At 37.7% G+C, this 16,343-nt stretch overlaps 1 protein-coding gene across 4 annotated transcripts in view; it reads left to right on the top strand.

Annotated features, from left to right (window-relative positions):
* Nucleotides 1–582: 582 nt before the first annotated feature.
* ece2b (endothelin converting enzyme 2b) overlaps nt 583–16,343 on the top strand; it is a 70,382-nt gene continuing 54,621 nt past the window's right edge. For 2 of the 4 annotated variants that reach the window (XR_014208900.1, XM_082180633.1), the window contains exons 1-2: nt 583–730; nt 819–899. Coding sequence is in view for 1 of the 4 variants with exons in the window: in XM_082180633.1 (XP_082036759.1) it covers nt 867–899 (33 nt within the window). In the remaining 3 variants the exon portion in view is untranslated. Of the gene's footprint in view, nt 731–818; nt 900–12,402; nt 13,577–16,343 lie in introns of those variants that run through there. The other 2 variants (XM_082180635.1, XM_082180634.1) reach the window with 2 other exon arrangements.

The following is a 16,343-nucleotide window of genomic DNA, read 5'->3' as shown; positions in this document are numbered from 1 at the left end:
TTATCAGTTGTGGGTTGAAAATGCTAAACAAATCATTTATATTTTGCACCATATGCCATCGATTTCCAGCAAAATAATATCCATATTATGTTGGTATTTTATATGTTGTGTTTATGCATTTTTTTAGTACGTCGTTTTAGATACACTCTTAAACCATAGATAGATAGATCGATAGATTAATAGATCAATAGATCAATATATCGATAAATGAAATATTTTTAAATCAGAAGCTAAATGGTTTTACAAATAGAAGCGACTTTATAAATTCGAATAACTATATAAAAAATATATATAAAAAAAACATAATTCTTTAGAAAACTATCTGGCATCATAAACCAGTCCAGAATCTATAACGTCAAGACGTTTTAATCTCCAAAGAACCATATGGCAACTCAAGAACTACATACAAGTGTTTTTTTAAGAGTACATGATGAGGTTATTAGCACTCATCTCTCTTGATGCTTATGACAGCGTCAGCATCACCTCCATCCATACAGATGCGGCAGGAGATCGAGATCGGAGCCGGCGCGCATAAGAGCGAAAGGGGCGGGGGAATGAGAGAGAGAGAGAGAGAGAGAGAGAGAGAGAGAGAGAGAGAGAGCGCACAGGCTGATCTCTATCTATCTCCCACAGACATCTTTCTATGTAACACACAGAGCATAGGACTTGCTGGTCGTTGACGGTGGCACAGCAACCCATAATGCGCGCCGTCTTCTGAAAACGTACAGCGCTGGGGTAAACGTCTGTTTTCAATATCTAATAGCGCCTGAGAATGGATGAACGATGGTTTTAACTCTCACGGGTCATGTTTGTTTCAGGCGCGAGGGATGATGGCTTAGTCGCGTGCGGAGCGCCGATGCTGCACGATGAGCGTAGCGCTGCAAGATTTACGAAATAACGTGAGTCGCACTGATGCTTTTTTTTATTATTATAATTTTTTTTTGATCACATCACAGCATCTGCAAGCCGTGTCATTGGGCGAATTGATCGAAGCTGCTTTAAATTGATTCTTGGCACGTAAAAAGGCAAATTGTGCACATTTGGAGACGCACCACATCATGGTTATCGCGCGTCTGTTTTTTGATGTTTACACTTCGGTTGCGCAATGACTGATGTAACGTAACTCATGACAAATTATGTTCTACTCTTGTATAACGCAACAAACTGTTTATTTTTAACCAATGTTTTATTGTGTTTGTGTTTCCTGGTTTCCACACTCGTTTCCGCGTTTCATTGAGCCCGAAGCATCTTTTTTTTTTTTTTTTTGTATGTAAATAAACAGTTGATGTACGTCAAAATGTTCGTAAGGCTGAAATGTGACATCGCTATCAGGCTATAGCGCTGCTCTCTGTCACAAACAAACTATTTTTTGTAACGCTTGTAGATTCCCTGAAACCAACTATTCCCCGAAGACAACACGACACGCCGAACTCGTTGGTTTTCTAGAATAACACAGATTCCTTTTTACTGTAGAACAGCTTCCCAACTCCAGACGAACTGGTTTTAATCCCTTTGACTCTTTGTTTGTTCGAGGTTTCGCTCGTTTGTTTACAGGGAGTGGCTTCGAGAGCATCTTGAGTTGCACAGCGCTTTATAGACGTACGCTACCATGGCAACTGGGGGGTCGCGCGAGGATAGTTTTACTGGTTGTACTGTAACAGGTAGGACTTTGCTATTCTCGCGTGAGCTCTCCTTTAGTACTACGATGCGAAACCTGTTTTTTTTTTTTTTTTTTTTTTTTTTTAAATTAGAGTTATGTCGTTTGAATAATGTTTGTTAATTAGATATGATAGCCTACAAACAAGACATGGTTTATGCAATTGTGAGTGATGCTCGTGCAAAACTCATATGACCATCTTACACTGTAAAATGGTCAGATAACCTGAAATGCACAGTACACTTAATACTAAAGAATCAATCTGAAAATATTAGGTTGAAGGCCGTAACCACCATAGACATTGAGGGAGACTTGTTTTATTATTATTATTCTGGTCTACTTGTCAATGTCGAAATTGTTTAGATGGCCAATCAAATCAAAGTAGGCGGGGTTTACAGAGCGCCAATTCCAGCGCGAATTACGTCGAACTGAGAGTGAGGTAAGATGCAGGGAAACATTTAAATATGTCAGATGTTTTGCGAATGAAATGTTAAAAGGCCAACAGTAACATCCGCTTATATATAGCCCTTTTGAATTGAAAGTATAGTGATTCATGTAGGCTAATCGAAACGGTTTTTGAAATAGGCTACATATTAGGTAGCCTATGCAAATAAAAGCCTTGGGTTACGTACACAAACAAATTTAATTTTAAGCTCAGGTAGAAGTAACTTCTTAAAGTCCCCCTGTGGTGAAAATCAAGTTTTTAATGTTGTTTATCTATGTGGTGTTTTTAATATGCTTTAAGACAAACCATGTACAAGTTCATAAGTGTAACACCATTGCTGTGAGTATTTTCTCCTTAAAACTGGAGTGAACCAAAGTTTGAAATCGCTGGTGTTTCTGATGTCACAAACATATCGTGATAGTCAACGAGTGGATCTCTGAGTTGCTGTGAGTGAGTGGAGGCGGGGCCAATTTGCATATTCATAGAACCTTGTATACTAAATGAGGCAAGGGTGTAAAGTTACATTCAAGCTATTTTAAGGCATGAAGATTTTTTTTCCAAGGAAAAAAACTTTTAAATATGTCATTTTGGTGATCAAATATGAGTTTTAAGGGGTACAATTATTGATTACAGGGGGACTTCAAGTTAAAAACTGCATTGTGTGTGCTTGCCAGCGTGGTGCTGTACAGTAACGGTGGTGTTTTAAGTGGTTGTCACACATTGCTATATGGTTGCTAGGCTGATATGATAGTTGCTGGTGTTGCCAAGTTGTTGCTAAGTGGCTCCTTACTGGCTCACGTTCTTATCTTATCTTATTTAACCTTTTTTTAACCAGGCAAGCCACTTAAGAACGAATTCTTATTTACAACAGCCTGGCAGGAGAATAATCTCCCCGGAGGACATACAGACAGACATTGTACAAATACAATAAATCAAACTATAAAACAAAGAAAAGGGGATTAGTGAAAGCATTTACAAATAGTAACCAAAAGCTCCCTAATAATATTTTAAAGCAGAGATTGAATACGTCTCTATTTTCAGTGATTTTGTAACACATTCCAATCATTTGGCAAAGCTGAAAGCAGAACAGCCTTAAACACTTTTCTTTTATCTAAAAATCACAGATAAGCCTACAGTGAATGAATATACACTACATTTCAGTAAAACCACTATTTAAAAAACATCTAAAGGTGTGGGAACCCGGTCCCTGCATATGGTTCTAAAGTCTTCTGAAATTTTATGCTTCATTTATTGTCTGTCTAGTAAAAATCGTACGTCTAATCCCAGCACACCCCTCCTAAACAGCCCACACGATTTCAGGCATCATGTCTGTAGCTTAAATAGTGTGGACTCGCTGAAGTGTTAAAACTAAGAAAAAGGGTTTTTTGAAGAACTTAGCAATCACCACTAATAAGTGCAACTAATTTCTGTAAATTGAATGTACCTCGAGCAGATGTGAAGGCACACATTAGGGAGGAGTGCACAGAGGTCATAATGGAGCTGCTCTAATTAGCCCAGTTCAATAGGCTGTAAATCAATTACTGCTTGCAGAACGAGGGCCATTTCCACAACTTTGTTATCCGGATCTGCAAGATTATTTATTTGTAGACTGATGCATGTTGTACACTGTGTTCCCACATGCTGTACTAATGTAATATAAAAAATGATGAATGACTTCACCACTGTTCCTGTCAAGAAAAGCCACTAGTTCAGTATTACTCCTATAGGCTTAACAGCATATTCACTAAAATAAAAAGGGTAGGCTATATGCTGTATAGCCTATAGGAGTAATACTGAACTAGTGGCCTTGTATATTATTGCGGGCTTTCTGACAAAATGCTTTTATTCCTCTTTTTTAAGTCACTTTGGTTAAGTGTCTTGCTACATGTAAAATGTAAATATCTGTTAAATGCATAAATGAATATTTCAGTTTCAATTAAGTATAAAAATTTAGCAAATAATTTGAAACCGATGCAGTTTGTAGATTGGTTCAAAGAGTTCGGTATATCTGAATGGTATACTGTAGCATTAGACATAGTTTCACTGTCCATCAGTCCTGGGATTTCAGTTAACGGGATAGTTCCAACACACTTTCATTGCAATTTGTAACTATTTTACTTTCTGGCGAATTGGTATGTTTTCGTACAATTTTATGCATACAATTTCATACAATCTGCTTAACCTTTTTTCTAAAAATCATACATTTTTGTATTACGGAGCCCCGCACATGATGTGGGAAAAAATATATGATTCCTGGCCACGAATTAACAAATCGTTTCCACGATTGACTAATACGTCAGCACGTTTTACTAATTCGTTCCCTTGTTTTAAGTAAATCATGTGCACAATAAATTTGTTCATTACTTTTAAGTAGCCTAAATGTTGTGCGCAATATAGTCATTTGTTCCCTTGTTTTAGTTTCAAAACGACGGAACAAATTAGTACGTGTATTGTAAGACCCAAATCGTAAAAAAAATTACACCAATTCACAACCAATTTGCCAAAACGTAAAATAGTTACGTTTTCTCATGAGTTCGTAAATTTCATGTAAATTTCATTAATCATTTACTCATCCTTATGTTGTTCCAAACCTCTATGACTATCTTTCTTCCACTTGCCCATATAATGAAAGTAAGATATTTTGTTAATAAATATGATGTTGTTTTGGACCCCACTGACTTTCATTGTATGAACAAAAAATGCTGAGACATTTTTCTAAATATCTTCTTTTGTGTTCTACAGAAAAAAAGAAAGTCATACAGGTTTCGATTGAGTAAAGAATGAGATAAATTTCATTTTTGGGTGGATTATCCCCTCAACATGTTTTTGGCAAATATATCTGTTTTTAGGATGTGGAAAGATCCGACACAGTCTAAACATTATATAATGTTTTATTAACAAAGTTCAGGAGGAGTATGTTCAGATAATCAGCACCAGAGGAGGCTTATAGAGCCGACTTACTTCTGTTCCACGATAGTTTTTCCAGCATCCCTCCTCCACCCCAACTTCTCACTCTCGATTATTCCTATCCCAGCCAGGGGGAGGGTGTTGGGGGAAGAGAGATCTGGATTCATGCCAAATTCCAAGCTCGGAGCCCTCTCCTTGGACAGCACGCCAAATACACATATTTAATACTGCATGTATATCTGATTATATGCAAGTGTGGTTTCGTGAAACAAGAATATGGCAAATTGCATTTCTAAAAGCACTTACCCACCGCTCTCTGACATTTATATTGGATGCTACTACGTCGGAGTGCATCGCATCAAAACATTCACCAAATTTGCAGTGTTCTCTGATTCGGCTTGAACTCTAGTGCACAAGGCCGCTGATAGCTTGCTTCTTTATCTTATCTTCTACTTCCTCTGTGTTTCTGCACTTTGTGCATCATCGAAATAGCACCAGCGTCAGTTTTTTGGTGGTTTTTGCACATTTAAATAGCAATGCTATTGTTTAGTAATTTCCAGAGGCTTGCTGTAAACTTTCGGCCAAGCTTTACTGATGTTTGGTATGGCCAGAGACGCACTGGCTTGTGTCGACAGTTATTGGATTATTTGATTGTGTAGATAAAGATGTTATAACCAGCATCATCCTGTTTGCATGTTTATGCTTCATGCACACTATCTCCATCAACGCTTTCTGAAAATTAACCCATACTTATCTGGAATAGTGTTGTCTTTATCCCAACATGGTACCATTTTAGGCTTAGCACTGCATACTGTGGTATGGTAGTAGTAATAAAATGATTTCTTTTGAGCAGCAGTTGCCCTTTCGGTCTAATCTAGGAGCGGCTTGTCAAATCCTGATCCAAACCGTAACCATCTTTGGAGAGAACACAGCACTGGCTCCAGATCAGAAAGACAGGGAGACTCCAGGGTGTGGCTTGCTGTGGGAAAGGCTGGTTGTTAAGCTCTCTGGAGGTGGAGTGCACTCTCTAGTCATCCCCTGCGTGACCCCTGAAGCACTGCTCAGGGCTCGAGAGCACTGGTACATCCTGCCATTGGGTGTGTGAGAGCAGGGAGATGGCCACACTTTCCTGTCTACGCCAAGACTCCATCTGTACCGGTGTGTTGTGTGTGTGTGTGTGTTCAGGGTCCAAGTTAAGGTCAGCAATCTAGCAATCCACCTTCTCAGTCACCATCTGATGTTCCTTTGAGAAGGTCTTTTTGAACAGTGTTTCCTTGGACTCTGAAACATTTGATTGTCTCTTATACAAAGTCACAATACTGGACTTCTAGGCTAGAGGTTGACCTCTGTTTTTAAATGGCCAAGGTCGATATCTTTATAGCCAATGGCCAATATAATGGCAATAATACAATTTATTGCCAATCAATCAGACATAAAGAAATCAGAGGAACATTTTTCCAATGAGCCTGTTGCAGCAATAAATGTTCAAGTTCTAATCTTTCATTCAAGTAAAAGAATTGAAAGTGGGGGGAAAATCACATTATGAAATAAATGTTTTCCTCCAAAACACGTTGGCCACAATTATTGGCACCCCTATAATTTATTATCAGTAAAATATCACTGAAGTATATTCCCATTCATTTTTACATTTTTTAGCACACCAGGGTGACTAGGAACATGAAATGATCTATGACTTCTTGTTTCACAGGAGCTTAAATATGAGGAAACAAAAAGGCCAAATTCCCTTAATCATCCATCACAATGAGTAAAACCAAAGAATATAGTTCTGACGTGCAGCAAAAGATTGTTGAGTTTCAGAAAATAGAAAGTGGCTGTAAAAAAAATAGCTACAGCATTGAAAATCCCCATTTTGACCATCAGGGCAATAATTAAGAAGTTATAATCAACTAAAGATGTTACGGATCTGCCTGGAAGAGGACGTGTGTTTATATCATCCTAATGTACGGTGAGGAGGAGAGTTTGAGCGGCCAAAGACTCTCCAAGGATCACAGATGGAGAATTGCAGAGATTAGTTGAGTCTTGGGGTCAAAAAGCCTTCGGGGGCGGCAAATGCTTGAGGTCGTATCAATATTATATTGCTTATTTTTCTTAATGGAAAAAATGACAAACTCACTTAAATAGGCTCTTTTACATTTGGCTTTGAAACCGTCTTGTCAGTCAAGTGAGGTGAAATGGGCAAAGTGAGGTGAAATCTGACTCCTGCTGCTGATCTGAGCTGTGACTCTCCTTCAGCTCATGCTAAATTGAGCAGACGCCTTCAGTTTTTGTCGTAGTGTCTGTTCTCTAATTGAACTAAATTATTTGTATTACTAAAAAATCAAAACAACAGCGGGGGTGTAACCGGTGTTGCGGCTGAACCTTACAGATTCAGATCTTTTAAAATCTGTTTTTATTTGCTATTATTTGCATGACCTTGTAAGCCTTAACTAGCATTCAGAAAGAGAAAAACAAACATTATTTTTTAATAGTATAGGTGATGTCATTTCAGAAGCGGAGCATAGTATTTAATTTTAATTCAATATTATGAAGACACGTATATGCGTATTAACCTTCATGTTCTTTTGAGATTGACTTTCCAGTTGTTTTGCTTCCCAGAGGCCCCAGTGATGGATGTATGCAGATAATGATAGTAATTGTGCAATTAACCTCTTATGTTCCCTTCAGATTCTTTTAATTTGTTCCTCTGACCTAATCAAAATTCACTTGAGAGACATTACGGAAGCTTTAATCTTGTGTTGTTTCAGAAAGTAGACTTTTCAGAAAAACAACTATTATCAAATATAGTGATCTTGCATCTGCTTCTGTAGAAAAATGAAGAAAAAAAAAACCTGTCAAAAGTGTTTCTTCAGCTTATACATCAATCGGCGTGAAAATTCATTGCATTTATTTATGCTTATCTGGCGTCTCTGAGCCTCCAGACATAAGTAATGTAAAAAAAATAAAAAATCTTAGAGGCCGTTTGAAGTGTGTTATCAAGTTGATATTTTGTTTACTAACAGTTCTCATAAGATTAGGAAAACTCATGAAGTATTAACCATATACTTCAATGTTAATTATGTTTTTTTGAGCTATTAAAACAGAATATGAAGGTTAAGAGAGTAAAAAGACTCACTATTGATTTCTAGGGACCGTCTGTCCTGACTGTCATGTCGTTCTTTCATCTTTTCAAACCAGCTACTTCATCATCAGCATTTGTCCTTCAGCTTTGCCCCCTGTTGTCTTTACCCTCATTGCTCACTTTATACCTTCTCTTAACTTTCTTTTTTATTTCTCTGTGTCTCTATTATTCCTCCATGCTGCCATTATTGGCTTGTTTAACATTCTACCAGCTCTGCACTGCAGTACCTGAAAACTGGCATGGAAATGACAAAGGAGAGAGAGAGAGAGGGAGAGAGAGAGAGAGAGAGAGAGAGAGAGAGAGAGAGAGAGAGAGAGAGAGAGAGAGAGAGAGAGAGAGAGAGAGAGAGAGAGAGAGACAGAGAGAGAGAGAGAGAGAGGGAAGACGAGGTTTGGCTTTGCCTGCTGCGATCTCTCTTTGTCAACTGTGAAGAACTCAATTCCTCTTTCTCTTAATCACATCCTCCCGAAGTAAATTTACAGCTTGTCTAGATCGCTTACAGATTGCGTATTAGATCTAAACAATATTATTATGATTTGTTCTCTATATTTTTTGCTCATTCTTTTACAGACTGCATTTGTCTTGTTTTGTGCAGTTGCATAAACTGCTCATTTACATTTTGATTTGTTTGACAGCCCTATAATCATAAACAAGATAAATTCACATGAGAATCAAAATCTATAGGACATTAATATTTATTTTCAGAAATGATATCTTTAATTAATTAAACTTTTTTTTTTTTATGTTTGGCAAAAATTAAAAAAATATATTCTTATATGTGAAGCACTTTGAGCTGCATGTAATAAAAGACGCTATATGAATAAAATGGTATTCTTGGAACTTTTACACATTTTTATTATTATTCTCCGAAAGGAAGTATCTTACACATTATTTCCTCTCAAGTAGATTTAACTTGTTGTTTTTATAGTGTTTAGATTTGTACTGGACAACTGTACAAAACTACTTCTTAAGAAAATGTGTTTTGCAGTGTAAGCTTTCTGTGCGCAAACACACCTGCGTGAAAGCTTGGACAACAGGAGGGAAGCTGTTTGAAGTCTGTCAGGGTTGCACAGGCAGAAATCCACAGGAAGACAGGAAGTAAGCAGTTAATAGATGACGATATGCTGTGAAGAACAGCTCTACAGCAGAGTGTGACGTTCGGACGGCTCCCTCCCATGATTCCTGTGGTGCATTACCACTCGAGCTCGGAGGAAAGCTGTATGTGTTTGCATAATTTGTGTATTATGAGTCCTAAATGTTCCTTTCAAAATGTGCGTTGGGCAACAGTTTGTGTTAAAATAAAATAAATAAATCATTGTTTGATGCTCAAGTTCAGCTGAATCTGGTGGTAATCTGTTTCAAAGAAAAAGAGCACAGTATCATTGCAAACCAATCAAAACTCTTTGCACTCTCTCCACTGTCTTTTCTTTTCCTTCCTTCCTTCTGTTTTTCCTCCGTTCCTCCCTTCTTCCTCTCACAGTCTGCGTGCGGGGAGTGAGGTAACCTTGATGCCCAGATGGGTGACGTCATTCGGGCACCCTGGGGAACATACTCTCTCTCTTTCTCAGAAACACACAAAAACACACACACTGAGTGTGGTTCTTTTCGTTTAATCGATGACACACTCAAACTGAGGGTGGCATAGCAAACGGAAAAGAAAATGTACATTCTCATAAGCAGATGCCTTTATTACCCTTAATGGCTGCATGCACACTGCTGTTGAACATGGCTTAAATTAAATTTTTCCATGTGTGAACAGCAAAGATCATATTGAATCTGATATTTTCAGTTCAGATCTGAGCCACTTTCAAATGTGGAAAAACATTTAATATACTCGTGGCATGTTAAAAAAAAAAAATTTTACCTCTGATTTAATTTAATATAAAACATCAGATTTGATATAAACCATTCCGACTGAAACTTCACTGTAGCTGCTGCAGTTTGGACTAGTTGAAGTTTGTTGAATAAACCTGCAGTAATGAATCACAGGAATCTAGTCTTGAGGTCATGAATACATGAATTAGCTTTTTGGAATTTAAGAGATAATGTTATAATTTTGCGATACTTCTGAGATGGTACAATGCTGTTTTACAAATACTAGCAATGTGGCTTTCAGATGACAGATTGTAATCGAATAGCACACACACAGGTTCCTAACTGAAGACTTAAGACCTTGACAGTATATCCATATAGAGACAGATTATATTCTGTTATTACAATAATTAAGGTTTTTGGCACAGTAATTAAGACCTCTGTTTTTTTTCCCATTGGAGAATTGGTAGATTTTGTCAGACCTGAAAGAAATATAGAGCTAAGCATCATCTGAGAAAAGCAACGGTCCTAGTACTGAGCCTTGTGGTACACCATACTGAACTTGTGATTCATCTTTATTTATTATCTGACTATAACAGTCAGATAAAAAAATAAAAAAAGATTTAAACCATGCAAATGCCATTCCACTAATACCAACATCATTTTTGAGCAAAATTGTGGTCAATAGTATCAAAGGCAACATTAAGGTCCAGTAATACTAAAATAGATATACAAGATCAGATGATAAGAGCAAGTAATTTATACTCTTATCTAACTCTGATGAGAGCAGTCTGGGTGCTGTTCTATGGTCTACATCCTGGTATGGTATTCTCACAGATACAAATTCTCTTTAAAATGAATAATTACCACGTTTATTTCCTTAGATTTTTATGAATGATTCACCAGTGCATGGTATTACACAAATGTTTGTCTGCCTAATAACTGGTTCCGCCTGTGAGACAACTGATGTCACCAATCTCGCTTACTTATCGACTCCTCCCTTCAAACAACCGGCCTCCGTTCTATTATAAAACACCCACTATTATGATCTAATAAATTCCTTGCAGATAAAATTAAAGCCAGCCCTGCATTCTTCGACATTTGACATCCCTGTTAGTCCTGTTAAATGAGTTGCAGATGGCATTTCACTTTGACTTGATTGTCAAAAACAATATTTCATTAAAAAAGCTGCTATCAGCAGGTCTACATACATTGTGCGTATTGGTTTACAGTGGAAGGGGGGCTCGTGTGAAGTGCGCTCAAGTGTCTAACTACTTCAGGGCATGTTGGGCTGCCGGCACAGAACAGAATGGCCTTTTGTACCACAACAGTACGACTCTCTGTCCTTGTACCCTTTAACCGGCCACAATGGAAGCCCCCTCTAACGGTGCAGAAGTGTTAGCACACTCTGAGCGGTCAGCCTGAATGAAGTCCCTATGAATGAGCGGTCAGAGGACTGTGGGAATAGGGGGTGGTGGGCTGATTTTCAATGGGAGTTACTGTGGAGCGAATGTGTACATAGGAAAGGAAGGGTTGCGGTTTGTTTTTACGGGGAATGCCTCGAACTCTGTGGATACTCTAAATAGCTTGATGTAAATGTATGTTACTGTATAAACTGCGAGATGGTGGAGTCCATGCTATTTTAGCTGTTATTTCCTTTTACTCACTTTTCTTTTAAAAGAAGAGTTCACCCCAAATAAAAATTCTGTCGTAAGTTACTCACCCTCGTGTCATTTCCAAGTCGTATCACTTTCTTACTTTTGTGAAATACGAATGGAGATGTTGAAACTAATGATTCAGAAATATAGTATACATTTAGATTGAAAGTGCATGAGTCATTAATTTTCCGATGCTTTTATGGTGTTATTTTTACCTTTTAGGAGCTTGATAGCTAATAGTCTCCAACCATTTGGATTGTATAGAAAAGGGCAAAATAAACATTCTGCTGAATATATCATTTTGTGTTCATCTTTAAAAAGAAAATCAGACTTTTTGACTTGGGGGATGAACATTTTTGCAAGCAAGATTTGAATCTGAGTTGCCTACATGAGCACCATGGCTCAAATTGGGAATAAATTATTGCAACATTTTCGTTTTTTGGATAAACTATCCCTATTTTGGGGCATTTTAGTGGGCAAACATCCTTACATTAAAGGGATAGTTCACCCAAAAATGAAAATTCTGTCATCATTTACTCACCCTCAAGTTGATTCAAACCTGTATGGATTTCTTTCTTCTGCTGAACACAAAAGAAGTTATTGTGAAGAATGTCAGTAACCAAACAGTTGATGGACCCTATTGACTTCCATAGTATATTTTTGTCATACTATGGAGGTCAATGGGGTACATCAACTGTTTGGTTACTGACATTCTTCACAATAACTTCTTTTGTGTTTTCCATGTTTTTTCCCCCCATGTTCTTCAATATCTTTATCTTTTGGGATTTTGAGATTTAGGCGTTGCATTAAAATGTGGAGTGGGCTAAATTTGTCATACATCAGAGAACTGTCCTTTTCACCAATTGATAAACATTGAAAAACATTACAAGGTAAAAAAAAAAAAAAAAGAGTAAAAAATAGACGAGGATGAATCAGTCAAAAAAATATCTACAACATGCATTTTCAAAATAGCGAATTTTCACTTCATGCTGACTTCTCTCACAAAAGTATTGTGTTCACTCGCACAAAAAAATTGTTTTCTCGCAAAACGTTTGTTCTTAGGCAGAACTATTGTGTTTCCCGAGAAACTTTGCATTCGCTAGTAAAACATTTTTGTTCTGTGGCAAAACTATTGTGTTCCTCGACAACATTACTAAAATATCGTTTTTCCTCCCACCTCATATTATTTCCATCACAAAAGTTCTGAGAGAGAATGCAAAGTTTCTCGGGGTAACACAAAAAAGAAATTTTACCTCCCATCTTACATTTTTTAACATCACCTCGTCCCATATGGGGCTTCAAATTGTTGCCTGGCAGAATACGTTAATGTTAATGTTGCGAGCAAGATTCAAACGTATGTTTCCCATAGGAGCGCCAGGGCTCAATGTGTCAGCATGTGGAACATTAGGCCAAAGCTCCTATTCTGACATCTCTCTCTCTTTCACTATGTGTTACATTCATTTATAAGGAATTTTCCTCTATTTTGTCATAATGTGGAATAAAACAAGCAGCCGCCCCAGGCATTTTTCATAGCACTTACTTTTCCCACTATCTTCATCCCTTCAGAGAACTCCCCTGTTGATTCTCTCTCATCCCCTTGTTTATGTCTCAAACTCCCTCCTACCCTCACAGACCCTCCTGACTGTGATTTTTCAAACTCCCCTGCATGTGTTGTTTGTCTGTGCGTTCATTCTTCCCTCCCGCCCCTGTCTGAAAGCGTTCTGCTCGCTGTTTATGGTCTCTCTGTGACGGAGGCCACCACCAGAGAGAGAGACGAGAAAAGGAAATGAGAGGGGGAGGAAGGCAGTGTCTTTCATGTGTTTGTGGCGTGTGAGGTACGTTACAGTGCTTGTTCTCGGTTCTGTATGATGCGACGTGTTGAATGAGGGATTGATTTATTGTTTTGTTTTCCTGCTGTCCGGGGCGCAGGCTCAGCCGTTGCTGACTTAACAGAGCTGGTGAGAATATATGCACAACTAAAGCTATATGTGTTTACTACGGGCTGTTTCATTATGTTTATGGCAGTGTTTCTGCCCACTTTTGCTCAGACAATTTACACTTAGAACAAATAGCTTATTTGAACTTTGTGTGAATTGCGTTTATCGCCATTTGCACTATATTCAAACAAGATACAATTTTTTTTAGCTATTTACATTTGGTGCACAGCATGTACATCAATATACGCTTGGTCTAAATAGCATCTTTGTCAATGAGCCAGAAGAAAAACTTAGTTTTAAAGAAAATCTAAATGAAAGAGCTGTCAAGTTCTTAGAAATGTTATATTTGTCACAGTTTTCAGTTGTAAAGATGCTAAAATGTCAAGTGGTGTAACCAACAAGTAGAAAGTTCTACTCTGCTCTGCACATGACATATATATGGTGTGTATGTATATCTTTTGATTAAACTAAAACAAGGGAACAAATTATTACAACATGGCCATGATTTAGTAAAACAAGAGACTGAATTATCATATCATATGCACGATTAACTTAAAATGAGGGAACAATTGAGTAAAATGTGCTGACATGGGAATTCATTTTTAATTCGTGGCAAAGATATACATATTTTTCGTTGTTTTTCTTTCCTATGGGAAGGCTTGGGCTAGTGGCTTGAACAACAATAATTTCATCCAAACATTTCCCTCTGATTGTAGCTGTAGTCAATGGTAATGTTTAGGAATGTTTCACAGGAACTTTGTTTCAAGAACCACAAAAGATGTTGATCTGTCTTGCCGAGCAAAAACAGTCACTGTTTGTTTGGATACAATAACGTGTCTGAGGATATGTCTAAGAGATAATTAGTGGTTTGCTCAGTCTGCATTAACAGGTGTGTGTGTGTGTGTTGTGATTGTTTGTGTACATGTGTGAGTTATTGAGCGGGTCTCGCTGTCGGAGTGTGGAGAGAGGTCATGAATTGAAGAAAAGAGGAAAAGGAGATTGCTGAACCCTGACTTCCGTTTCGTGTCACCACTGAGAGCTCGGGCCAGCAGTCTCTCTCTCTCTCTCTCTCTCTCTCTCTCGTTTGCTCTCTCACCCTTGTTTTGCCCTCTCACCCACTCGTATTCGCTCTTTTAGATTCGTAGCATTTATTAGAATTACGTTACAATAAGGAAGGTGTAATGTGTAGCGACTGTAAGCCATTGGTAGGTTGACTTCCTTAAAATCTGTGACTCTGTGGTTTAAAAAAAAACATATTTCTGTTTTTTAGCAGTCCAGTGGTGTGAGTTTGGGGCGGGACAATCTGTTGATCGGCCAAGGAGTTGAAAGGTTTTGTTTCTAGTATTTCTTAAGAGTTCAAACAGGTCATTTCATACATAGAGCCGTACGTAATTGTTTTACATGAGATAATAATAAGTGAATCATCACATCTTAAAGTTATATAAAAAGATGAAGCAGAAGCAAACATATCGGCGAGAATATTCCCACTTTAAAGGTGAAGCACTGTTCTTCTCTGGTCGCCCCACACCAGTTGATTTATGACTTTTGATCGAGCATAACTGAAAATAAATGTATTAGATTGATTAGATTTAACTTTTTAGCTGATTCATTTAAAACAATGTAAAAACAACCACGTAGAAACACACCAAAAACCACTTGGAACACATTAACAACGACCTACAACACACAAGTGGTGGAGAGTTTTGCACAGACAGGCATTGTCCATATTTTGGGATGGAAAAATCTTTGTGTGTGTGTGTTTGATTGTACTTGGTATCATTAGTGGCACAGAAATCAGGCATAGGGATACTTAATGGCATAGTTCACCCAAAAATGTAAATTCTGTCATTAATTACAAAAAAAACTCATCTGATAACAGGATCAGTGGCGTGGGGCGTAAAGCGTTAGCTTTTGTTGTGACTGACCTGAGTTTGAATCCACCATTTTCCAAACTCATTCTTCTCTCTTTTCCCCTTGCGCTTCAGCTAGGAGAGGCATTCATTTTAAGTAATAGTTAAGAAGATAGTAGAAAATATTCGATTTTGGCTTCCAACGATTATGGAAACAAGATAATCGAGGTAAAAATTATTATTGTGCCGTCCAGCGCGCCTTCCTTTCCTTCACAGCAGTGCGCTTTCATTCCTCCCTAAAAGCCTTAGCTGAACATTCAAATCAGCCAAATAAGTGAGCGTTGTAAAACGCAGTCTACTGTTGCTAAACTGCGGGATGTGTTTGATATTAAACAGTGTTAAAAAAGCCCATAAAGCTGTTCCCCGGGCGACTTTCTCTGTGTGCACTCCGAGTCGGAGTCGAATGCGGAAAAGCAAATGGGCTATGTGTGTAACATTAGATTTTAAAGTGACAGCAGCCTAATAAATCTGCTGCAGTCTGTCATTTTAGTGACATAAGCAGTGTTATTTTACATTTGATTATTAAATCTGAATACCACTCTAAAACTTAAAACACTGTTTATTTAGCAAGCAAGCAAGCAACTTTATTGATATAGCACATTTTCAAACAACAGACGTCACCCCAAAGTGCTTTACAAAAATTAAAACATTAAAATCATATAACAAAGCAAACATAACTTATTCAAAAGCTAAAGAAAATAAATACGTTTTTAAATAAGCTTTAAAAGTGGCAATTGATGGCGCTGACCTCACATGGAGTGGGAGACTATTCCAGAGTTTGGGACCTACCACAGAAAAAGCACAATCTCCTTTTGATTTTAAATGACAACGAGGGACCTTTAAAAGCCGTTGGTCAGAGGACATGAGAACTCTAGAAG

Source organism: Leuciscus leuciscus, assembly GCF_965113295.1.
Source record: "Leuciscus leuciscus genome assembly, chromosome: 9".
Lineage (NCBI taxonomy): Eukaryota > Metazoa > Chordata > Actinopteri > Cypriniformes > Leuciscidae > Leuciscus > Leuciscus leuciscus.
Note: the sequence above shows the minus strand (reverse complement) of the source record. Positions and strands in the feature narration are given on the sequence as shown.